General features: G+C 33.9%; 1 protein-coding gene across 1 annotated transcript; it reads left to right on the forward strand.

The window, feature by feature from the left end:
• Positions 1-321: 321 nt before the first annotated feature.
• On the forward strand, positions 322-10,488 carry LOC129221854 (E3 SUMO-protein ligase NSE2-like). The gene is made up of 5 exons (XM_054856203.1): positions 322-505; positions 629-735; positions 1,483-1,636; positions 5,691-5,841; positions 10,379-10,488. The coding sequence occupies exons 1-5, from the start codon at positions 385-387 to the stop codon at positions 10,467-10,469; spliced, it is 624 nt and encodes a 207-aa protein (XP_054712178.1). The 5' UTR covers positions 322-384; the 3' UTR covers positions 10,470-10,488.
• The last annotated feature ends 2,065 nt before the right edge of the window (positions 10,489-12,553 follow it).

Raw genomic sequence — 12,553 nt, forward strand, 5'->3', positions numbered from 1 at the left:
ATTTGAGAAAGTAGGTAAATTACATATGTAAAACAACGAAACGTATGTTTTATTGATTTCATTGTAAGATTTAAACATTAAAACAGCATTGAATAACATTCGCTGTAAGTGATGTTTAATAAACGTATTTAGTTTTTGAAAAACTTTTTATAGTTCAAATAAATGATAGAAAAACAAAATTTAATGATAAAAGATCATTTTAGTATTGAAAAATAAAAATTAGAAGAAATGATAATAATATTTGAAGGGATCTTCGTAGCCGGAACCGTAACTAAGGTTACCTTGGCGACCGTTTAGCGCCAAAAATGTGCTAAAGTGGATGTTTTTTTATTATCACGATTCACAAATACTGTAAAAAATTTGTTTGTTTGTGCTAGGAATTCCATGGATAGACTTCCGACATTAGACTCTGTAGCAGAGCAACTACGGGAATTTCAATCTGCTTCGGATGAAACATTTAAACATTGCACGAGTTTGTGTTTAGAAATTGAAGAATTTGGATCAGGTAACTGGTGTTTGATCGTGACAACCCCGCGTTATGTGTTTTGTGTTTCGTACCTCAATTTAGTTTACAGGTTATATCGTGAAATTGTATTCAATATTCTCATTAGATACATTTGCATTTCAGATATTCGGGAAGAACTAAGTGAATTAAAAAATTCTATGATCGATATTGCTCGACTTCACAAAGAAGGAAATGCTTTATATGCCGCAACTATGGAGATGAAATCCACTGTAAGTTGAATAAAGCACTAGTATTCAACGTAAAGTTTTAAAAAACTGACAGTCGAATTATAACTTTCTAGCAGTAACAGGGTATGCTGCTAGAACTCAGTACTTAAGCTGAAACTGACATCATTTAATCAGCAGCTTACTAGGGTTTTCGCCTTCAATTAATTTTGTTACCAAAGTTGCATCCCATTTCAATTTTTCAGTTTTATATTGAAGTCTTGCTTTCATCAGTGCATAAGGAGGTATATAATATCAACTTTATTTTCATTGGGGATTAATAGGTAACTAAGGGTCATCTGATTGTTAGACCCAGAGCCTGTTATTATGTTGCATATAGGGTAGAACCCTTAAACTGCAGAAGATGGGAAGGCATATATTTTTTCCCTGCAATTTAACGTATCCACAAAGAAGGGGTCGTTAACTTGTTCCTTTTTTTCCCTGGGATGGAGTTTTTTTATACCCTACAAAGTCCACTCTATAAATAAAAAATACTGATACCTGATAAATTTTTTCCCTTCAAATGTAACTTTTTGTTGAAAACAGGAGCCTTGCAAAATTCAGTTGCCCACTCCCAGTTTTGATGTTGCTATGCCACTGATAGCATTAATTTTTAAAAATATTACTATCTGCTAGAATTTTGCATTTTTCTGTTGTTTCATTGAGAAAAGTTTTCAGGAAAGGAAATTAATAATTGAAAATTTAAGAGATTCATGCAAATGCATTAATGAAAATAACTGTTGATTTTTTCAGCTCAGAGAAGCAGACTTTGATGATGAATCTGCTGCTCAAGAAAAATTTCAAGAAATTTTGAGTGAGTGCTTAGAAACTGAAGAAATAGACAGAGATCAAAATGCTGCCATTGATGCAATTGAAGCTTCACTGAGTGTGGGGCCATCTCGAGCTGGTGAGATCGTATAATTTAATATCTGATTGGTAGAATTTTAGATCTACAGCTGATTCTCGCCTTTTTTATCAGCTCTTATAGGTTTTCCTTCCTTCAAGGGTTAGACCTGATCAGGGCCTTGTCCAAGGGAAAGGTTTTGGAGTTTGAACCTCTCCCAAGGGGGGAAGAAATAATAAAAAGAAGTATGAAGAAGATGACATTTAGCATAACTTTACAGTTAATATTTGTGTACAGTGCTCTTTTTTGAATCATTGCCTTTGGTTTTTTTCTGAAATTTATGTGTGTCCAGTCCATTTTTTTACGAACTGGAATTATATTTTGGAAAACCAGTGGCGAAAGAATCACTGACTGATCTAACAATACAAAACATCCACTGCCAAAATATTGCTTTGTATAAGGAAGTTATGATGAATCTGCGCATTTCTCAAGACAATTAGAATTTATCCAGTATAAACATGCATAGTTTGGCATTTGGAATTATAATTTCTGTTAGCAATATATCTTTCCTGTTCAGTTTACTAAGCATTATTTTGTAAGATAAAGTTTGGTATACAGCATGTTTGAAAACTATTTATGCGTTATTTTTATATTTTTTTGCAAAGTGCCATGTAGGATAGACCGGGGGATTGCCGCCGCCTGGGGAAATGCCGCCACCCCTTATATTTGAGTCAAGGAAACCAGATAGCCTACCTGACAGCTCCTGACCTGTAGCAAACAATGCTGCAACCAATGCCCCAAGTCAATAGCAGCCATTGCGTGCATTGTTTTATTCTTATAGTGTCGAACCTTGTTTGAAGAAGTTTGCTCTTATTTTGCTCCTTAGCACAAGCTGAGGTATGTACCTTTAGATGCTACAGTGGCAGCATTTGCTATGAACAACTTTTAACTAGATATTTCAGCCTATATTTTAATCAACAATATTTATTACTTCCGTTTGTTTTGATGTCTTTAAATCTACATTTCTTCCATCTTGTCGGATCGGGGTTATGAGGCTTCCTCTCTGGGGGTGATGACGCCATGGTGGGGGCCTTACCCCCGGAAGCGTCTTTCCTCTGTATAGGTCAAAAGCAATTTTTTAAAGGAATGCGCTCTTGTAAACTGTGCTTAGTAAAAGCAGAGTTAGTTAATGTAGTCTTAACAGAAGAAACTGGTGCAAAAAATTATCTTGTAAAAGCGAGCAATGCATCTGAAGGTGGAGTTACTGGATGTAGCGTCTCGCTCATCAAAGACCGTTCAGGAAGTACCCCAAAAAAGTTTCTTCAATCGCTAGAAAAGTTTTCATTAATTCCAAAATTGGCAGCAGAAAGGGAAGAGGAAAGTTCTAAAAGAAAAGGTCACTCATCAGTTCTGATGGGAATCCCAATGAAGGCAGTTTTGGAAGAAACAGTAGCTATAAGAAAGGGAAAAAAATTGAAAAAGAAACAAGCAGAAAGAAAATCTGCAGCAAAGGTTTTGGTAATGTATATTAAAACTGAATCCAAGGCAAAGAAAGAGAAAGCAGTGACAACAGGGCAAAAGAAAATGAATAAATCTATTTAGAAAAGGGGCAATCGACTTTTTAGTTTGGAAAACTCTTCAGATGAGGAGGACATCAATGTCAAAAAGGTTTGTGACAACGACGAAAATGATGACCTTTTTGATCCAAGCGATCCAAATGTTCAACTTTGCTCTATGCAATAAATATGGAACGAACGAACTGTGATACAGATGCACTTGCTGTGGCAAGTGGGTGCATTCAGAGTACCTGCGATGCTGAAACAGCTGTAAACTACATTTGTGATTTTTGTAAATTTTAAGAAAATCAGATGAATTTAAAATACTGTTTTTTCACTCATATAAACTAAAAATGTCATTTCTTTTGCTTTTCAATTAATGTATCGTGAAACTTAACTAATTCCATATAAGAATTTCAATAAATTTTTCTTCTTAGTCTTTTAGTCATATTAGCTAGTGGCGGGATTACCCCAGGTCCGTGAGGGGATTACCCCAGCTCACTGGCTAATACCGCTACAGCGCAGAGGTTGACAAATTGATGTTTTATGTCTATTTCTTTTATAGATTTAACTAGTGTTACCCGCACGGCTTTGCCCGTAATAGAAACATTGAAAGGTCTTTTGGTTCGCCGTGAATATTTACAAATAATGTATGGTGAATGTTCTCGCCAATTGGCTTGTACCCATGTTGCGGTTCCACGTTATGATAATTTCGTATCTCGCCAATTGGCTTGTGCCCATGTTACGGTTCCACGTTGTGATAATTTCGCAATTTTCCATCTTATATTTTGGTTCTTAAAATTGGAATAGAAAAAGAACCACATCGAATTTTCAGAAAATAGCTTCGAGGTGCACACCCCCATGCTACATAGTAACTTTGTGCCAAATTTCATGAAAATCGGCCGAACGGTCTAGGCGCTATGCGCGTCACAGACATCCTACAGATATCCAGACATCCAGACATCCTCCGGACAGAGAGACTTTCTGCTTTATTATTAGTAAAGATAATAACAAATTTTGTATTCATTCTTAAGATGGCGTACAATAATCCAAAATATTGATCTAGTTCCTTAATACGATTTTTGATAGTGATAAAAATTGAAGTTCCTTAAGATGGCGGCATTCCACTGGTCTACCCTCGTGAGCAGATAACAAAGTTTGATTCAGACGAAGCTGTAAAGCAACATTATGGCTCAGCCAGATTTACCTAACTGGAAATGGGGGTTATGAATGTCCCCCCCCCCCTCAGTGTTGTTCAGTAGAAGACCGTTATAACGCCGACCTGTATAACGCAATTCTCTATAAACCGCACTACTTTTCAGAAGAAAACAATAGGTTTTAAAGTTTAAAAAATCCCTCTGTTTTGCTTTACAAACATAAAAATTGTTTGGCAAATTAAATTTTGAAAGATTTTTCACCTTTCCATCTCACTTCAAAGCTTTTAAGTTGAAAATTAGTACTCATAGTAAACAGAAAATACCAGATGGCTCTTGAAAATGCAGCTGTTATGCAAACCATGAAGCTAGCAGAAGTGCAGGATTTTGATTGTGAAACATATTTATTTTTGAATAACTAATTGTAATATTAGTGCTTTAATACTCATTGCAGATAAAACTCATTCTGAAGTGCTAATATATAAATATATTCTGAATATTAGTTTCAAAATTTGTGAAATGATCTATATGACGCAAAAACCTGTATAACGCAAAAGCTCGGGTCCCAAGGTGTGCGTTATCATGGTCTTCTACTGTAATACTATACACATAATCCCATCCATGGATTGGTATTTTGTAGTAAGTTGTTGTGAGATTTTTTGCCTACAGCTCATGTGATTCTTATTCCGGGCTGATGAGTGCTAAAAAGCACAAAACTGCAGTCCTCGGATGGAATAACTGAGCTGGCGGTGTATTTTAAGCATGGATTGGTAATATGCCCCAAAACCAAGAGTGCTGTGGCAATGGCCCCTAAAGCACTCCATTACTGCATTCAGGGGCGTAGCTAAGGGGGGGGTTTTGGGGACAACCCCCCCCCCCCCCGAAAAGTTAGTCTCAAAAAAAAAAGAGAAAAAGAAGAGAGAAGAGAAAGAAAGAAAAAAAAGAAGAAAAGGAAAAAATTCCAAGCGATTATACACATATATATATATATATGTATATATTTTTTATATATATATATATATGTATATGTATATATATATATATATGTATATATACATACACACACATATATATATATATATATATATATGTATATATATATATATATATATATATATATATATATGAATATATATATTCTTATATATATATCCCCCCCCCCCCGAAAGTCGGGTCTAGCTACGCCACTGACTGCATTCCTAATGTGACCTTTAAACAGTAGTGAAATATTTGGTACACGAAATGTTTTTCATGTTACTGCGAGGAGAAACCAGTTATAAAATATCTGTAAAACCGCTCCCTTTATACTCAACACGGGCCTGAACCTGCACACACTAAATTTGACCATACCTGCAAAACATAAAAATATTATTCATTTATTGAAATATTGATTTTATTTTATGACAGATGGAGATTCTGAGCTATTTGTAACTGATGCCACAGAAACTTACTTGGATCCATTGACTAAGAAGACAATAGAGGATCCAGTGAAGAGTAGACTCTGCAATCATGCTTATGAAAGGAGCAGCATCATGAAATTTTTGCAGAAATCCAGAAAGTTAGTACCTTTGACGACTGTGTCGTTGTATTTTATTCATATGAAGCAGTATTTTATCCATCTACTATATATTAAAATCTGTTCGCGTCCGTCTGTCTGTCTGTCTGAAGATCGATCTTCTCGAGAACCGCTGCGAATCGAGAGTCAAGCGAGATACCGATCAATTCGAAATTTTTCAAAGAAAACAATAGGACCAATCTCGTAATTGTACGACTTTAATTAGCGGAGATATTAATTAAAACGTTAACTAACATAACGTTATTCAGGAATTTTTATTTCTTTCCTGTTGCCATTTTGCTCATGGATGATCAAGTAAAATTCTAATAATTGTTTTTAAAAAGATTTTTTTGGCTCCTGTCCAAATCTTAAATCAACGTTTCCATCTAGAATTTCATTTCAAATTAGTTTAAAATTGGTTACTCTATTTGGACATAGCCTTTATTTTATTGTCTGTCCTTTTTTTATTTTTTACATTCGACATTCTTAATTCCTTTCAACATATGAAAGTTGTTTCTTTAGCTATGTTTATTGATTGTAGTGTAAGTTTATCATTCACCGGCCTCATATTTTGGTACATTTAGGATGTGCGACTAATTATGTTCATTTTGTTGGACTTTTTCCCGTCACATGAGTTAATTTTCGAATTGCAATAACTCTCTTTTTCCTTCCTGTTTCTATTTTTGCAATACAGTTTGTATCGTTAAAAGAACATGTTAAATTAAGATTGTTTGGATTTCTTTAAGTGAAACAGAGTTGAAAAAAAAATATTGTTTTTAAGGATTTTAACTTAATCTAAATTGGAATCTGATGACTTGGTATTAAATTAATGCTTATTGATATTTATTTAGTCTTGATGCTTTAGTTTCACGTAATCAACCAAAAAGTGTGTATCATTTTATGTAAAAAGCTGATCGTAATTGTACATAAATATTTCAGATATAGTCTATGAGATGTAATTCATTTTAACGTGACCACAGATTATAGTTGATAATGCATATATTTTCATCTTTTGTGCTAATTGAAAATATTCATAACTTGTATCATTGATAACTGTGATTAATGTTAAAGAGATTTTTGCCAAAAATAAGCTCTACTGGTGTTTTGCAAACCTTGCATTACGCGTATTTATTTACTCCTTAGCGCTTTAGAAACTGACGTCAGAGTAATACAAAAACATCAATTGGACATCTCTTTCATTTTTTAAGTAGCCCGTGCAACGCCGGGCACGCAGCTAGTGTTATAATAACGTTTGTTAGACTTTATTATGTTGTTATGTATGAATATGTATTTAAACGAGTTGATGTGTGCATCACATGACTTCCTTTTATGCCAATTTAATGTTATTTCCCCATTATTGCAATTTTAATGGGATTCAACAGTTAACTCTCTAAATATCACCAACAGTGGCCAAATTGAAACCAAGTTAAAAAAAAAAAGTTAAAAATCGCCAAATTTGTTGCCAAGTTGACGACAAAACTTGGTGACCGAAAGACTGCCGATATATCGCCAAGTGTCTGCCAAATTATAACACCACTTGAGTTTGCATTGAAATGAACAATGATTTTCCCCCAAAAACTGGTAAAAGACCCCTTAGGAACACCCGAATGCAACCAAAAGGGGAGGTGCACAACTAGACCCCACTAGGAGTCTACGTACCAAATTTCAACTTTCTGGGACATACCGTTTTTGAGTTATGCGAGATACATACACACATACATACATACGGTCGTCAGGAGAAAACTCGTTTTAATTAACTCGGGGATCGCCAAAATGGGTATTTCGGGTATCTGTACATTCCTAGGCACTCATCCACGTGTGGTCTGGTCGAAAAAAAACTCGACATTCATTTGGGGTGAGTAAAATGAAAATTAAGGCTGATTTTTGAGTGAAATTTTTTTTCCGAATACAATACTCCCTATTTTGTAAAATTAAGTAAAAATTAGTGTTTCAGAACAAAACATGGATGTTTTTTGGTCAATATGTATGTCACATCTGTATTATGAATACACATTGTTTATAACTATATCAAGATCACTGTATGTTATTCCGCATAAACCATGGGAGTGGTGCATCCCTAGAAATATTAATATGCATTAATGATATGTTATAAGCGTACTTAATTTCATTTTTAATTTTAAATATATCTGTGAATGTAACTTGAATGAACGTAAATAATGCTGGAAGGTTCTTTATTGAAGATCTGTTCTAACTGTGTGGTGCGACCAGGGTTGCCAGAATTAAGAACATTAAATATGGGACAGGCTTCTAGGAGTGAAAAGGGGTGGGGGGATGGGTTACATTAGTGACACGTCTGTTCATGATAAATCTGAAAAATTCAATCGCAACAAAGCATTAAACTTCACAAAATGTCGCCTATCAAAGTATAAAAATCGTCTTCGTAGCAATTGATGGCGCATGCGCAGAAATACAGGGATGCCCACCTATGGGGGGGGGGGGGTGATGGCACAGACTACGTTACTGAAATGTTTTGGGAGGGAGTGTTTTAAGTGGTAATTTTCACTTGGGAGGGGTGTCTTCGATATATTTAGGTGGGTGCGCCCTTGCTCTTAGGGGTGCTCTTCCTGAGAAATATATTCTCCAACATCAGTCAATGAGCAAAGAAGCAACCATTAAGTTTGTCATAATTTGCCGCCGAAACAAAAATATACGAACCAAATTAAAAGAAAAATAATTTTTTCGTTTGCTACCACATGATTTTCTTATTGCTCATTGTTTCGCATTTTTTATTTTGTTTTATTTTTTTCCGTTAAAGTAATGTCTCATTCTGTAAAATATTTTTATCATCTAAAATACGGGACTTTAGTCGTCCCGTATGGAAGTTCCCCGGGACGCAGGACAATTTTTCAAAATACGGGACTGTCCCTTGAAATCCGGGACATCTGGCAACCCTGGGTGCGACTCATCTGCAACATGAGATCTTTCCAAGATTTATTTATTTATTTTAATTTGAAAAAAAAAATTCAGACATAGGAACTTATAAGAGTGAGTCCGATACTCTTGTTTTACCCTGAAAATAAGTGAAAAATTTTTGGTCATTTTAAGTGAAGTCGTTTTTGATGATTGTTTAGGCATTTTAGGGGAAAATACCCCCATAAGTCTCCGAATTTGCTACAAATGCTGTTTCTGAACTTTTTACCTCTTCAGCCCATCTCAGAAGAATGCTAAGTGCTGCTCCCTTCCCCTCCAAATAAAAATAATGGCTGTAAAACTGTCGAAAACTGAAAACTGGGAAGTTCCATTTCCAAAAAGTGGTAGATGATTGTTTCCTTCTGACCCTCCCTCCTCTAGTATGGCATTTGGCCCCCCAAAAAGAACTTTCCACTTCTCCTGAGCGTTGTGTGGGGTAATCCTGGTATCAAGCTAAAAGGTGAGGAGTTGTTGGTTCATGCATGATGCAAATGTATGATTTCTTTGCCCAATGAAAAGTTTTATCGAATTTCATATAATTGTTCTATAATGTTGTGCTAAACATAAATGAAGAAACTTTTCTTCCTAAGCAACTAAAAAAATTCTCTGCCCCTTTTTCATTAAGAATTTGGTGACTTGTTCACTTCTACCTTGGCGACAATAAAAACATTGTTTTAAGTGATCAGCAACATCTATAAGTATATGGCAACTGTGAAATGTAGAAATTGAAGTTGTAGAATGTTGTCAACTATGAAAATTTTAGTTTTCAATAGCAATAAGTAAATTAAAACCACCAAAAATAAAAAAAATGGGACGAGTGACCTACCTTTAACGGAAAAGCACCAATTCTTTTCTTTAATTGGATTAATTCAGTCAAGGTTTTAGAATTCCTTTGCATTAAAAAAAGTCTTCTGTACACACTGAGCTATAAATGCTGAGCTATACATCTACCATAGAATTAACAGAGAGTGTGCAATCCAATGGAAGGGCAGAATTTCCCTAAGAAACCAAACCTAAGTATCACTTTCTCTCATAACAATTGCATTTTTTCCGTAGACTATAACGGTCGAGTAAAATTAAATTTCAATTTTATTTTGTTGGAACTTAATTGTGATGAAATCTTGTGCTGTATGTGGTTGCTTTTTTGCTTGAATCATTGTAGACGTCACAGCGAGTTACATTACCTCAAGTAAGACATTTCACAATAATAATATTAAAATATTTATTGTTCTATCTTGTTCAAATTTTGCTTGTTGAAGTGTGAATGCAAAATTTACAAGGAAAGCCTCTGAGTTTTTTGTAAGGTTTAAATTTTAATTTATTCATGGAAAAGTTTTTGTAATCAAAATTAATTATTGATGACAGTAAAATCTTAGGATTCCTTTACCGAGAGTGAAGCTTGTTCTCAAGTTGTTAGATAGTCATAGCGAGCACAAAGTTGCTGCTCAGATAACGCTCCAGTTTGTTATAAAGCACAATGTTCGCAAAACTAAGTTGGTCTTTTTTTTCCATCCTTCTCCTTTCAAATTGTACCTCATTGTATGTAATCATGATTGAATAACAAATCAGAACATGAAACTTTCTTCTATTCTTGCCCCTTTTTTTTCAGGTGCCCGTATTCTGGTTGCCATCGTGTTCTCAGAAGAGAAGATTTGGTGGAGGATTTAGAGCTCAAGAAAAAACTTTTGAGTTTGAAATGAATGTAATATTGGCTCGCCTTCATTTATGCTTGTCACTTTTGTAAATAAAAAATATATATATTATACATATGGTAGCCCAGCTCTTTTTGGATTCAATAACACTGTGATATCATAAAAAATAAAATTTTCTGCCCCAACCTGTGACAGGTTTAACAGCATTATTTCATTGGCAGAGTAATTTAATCTAGGTCATTTTATTTTGAAAAGTGTTGTTTGATTTTTTTTTTTTTTTCAAATTTAATCATTCTAAAATAATGAAGTAGAATCTGATGTTGGTTATATAATACAAAACTTGGTTATAATCAGTTGTTCCGAAGAAATTTTAAATTATGTCAGTTGTATATCACCAGATTAGAGAAAAACTCACTTAGTGCATTTTCAAAGTCATTCTGTGCAAAATTTCTCATAAAAAAAATTAAGCTGGGATGGATAATTCAAAACTACAATAATGCAAGCTTAAAACAAAACTTGAACATTAAAAGAAAAAAAAAAAATACTGCAACAAAAAATCACCCATAGTTTTTTTTAATAACTATTTTTTACTTTTTCCCCAGAAATTAAAGTCCACAAAGTGATCTTTTCCTCTAAACTGATATTTCAAATTTATTTCCATTTTGAGTAGAAAATGTACCTCTAGGGTTTCCTCCTAGGTTGGTCTTTTAAAGAACTTAATTTCAGTCGCATGTTCCAAAAGTATGGAACATTATTTTTTACCCTTCTCACCATCTCTTTGTTTAAAAAATATTTTTACTGACTTAACTGTGTGTGAATGATTTCTATATGATATTGTTTCATGATTTTTTTTTTCTGCTTGCTATTTATACTATAATTTGTCGTCATTTGTGGGTCATTTCACGGTTTTCTTCAAAATCAGTTACACTGATGCAGGGGCGTAGCTAAGGGGGGGTTTTGGGGACAACCCCCCCCCCCGAAACGTTAGTCTCAAAAAAAAAAGAGAAAAAGAAGAGAGAAGAGAAAGAAAAAAAAAAGAAGAAAAGGAAAAAATTCCAAGCGATTATATATATATATATATATATATATATATATATAAAAGAAGTAACCCCCCCCCCCCCCCGAAAGTCGGGTCTAGCTACGCCACTGCACTGATGAGTCATTGTTACTGTCAACTCGCTTTATCAGGTAACGGATAAACAAATATCCTGCATATAAGAATTAAACATTCTTGATCCACTTGTTCCCCATAGGGGTAATGTAAAAGAATCCTGTTTAATCAAACATTTTCCCCAGATAATCCAATAAGACTTGTCTGCTTTGGCAAATATTTTTGAATAAATTAAGTTAAATAAAAGCAATTTTCAAATTGATTTTATATGTGGCACAAGGCTGGCAATCTAATCTGGAACTATTTTATGGATCTACCTCCCCCCCCCCCTCTCAACACACACATCTTTTACTGCATGGGCGTAACCAGAGGGCATTTTTTACTGGTTATCTTACTTTTTTTAAAATCCAAACTGAATTTTTTTTTCTTAGAAATACACCTTTTTTTTTCCTTTTATTTGGGCCTATTTTCTGAATGTTGCATAATTTCACCAAAGTTTCCAAGTAATAAAACGTAGTACTAAGTAGAGAAAACTGTAATATATTAGAAAGTAATTAATTTGTTAAATGTTCTTAACATTCCTAAATCTACTTTTTAGTTGGAGATGAGTGTAGGATGTTATTTACTGTTTTGAACTATTTTGAATTCTCAGCAACTATTGCACTAGGCGCAAGAAAGTTGCAATTCTTCTTGTTCTATAATACTTTTGGTGGTAACGGATTACCAGGCCCTTTTACATGGGCCTTTAATTATAATTAATATTTGTATTATTTTTTAAATTAATATTTTCATGTTTTTAATTTGTTTTAACTAATGTAGTTTTGAATTATTTATGGGTCAAACTAAAATTATAAGGAAAGAAAATCCATCACTTTTTTTGTATTCTAAAATACTTTCCAATAAGAGTTTACTTTGTTTTTTAATGATATTTTAACACTTCTACTTTACACAAAGTTGATAATTAAAAGAAAGGTTTCCTGTATTTATCAGCAAGAAAGAATCCAAGAAGAAATCTTCACTT

The sequence above is a fragment of the Uloborus diversus genome, chromosome 5, assembly GCF_026930045.1.
Source record: "Uloborus diversus isolate 005 chromosome 5, Udiv.v.3.1, whole genome shotgun sequence".
Lineage (NCBI taxonomy): Eukaryota > Metazoa > Arthropoda > Arachnida > Araneae > Uloboridae > Uloborus > Uloborus diversus.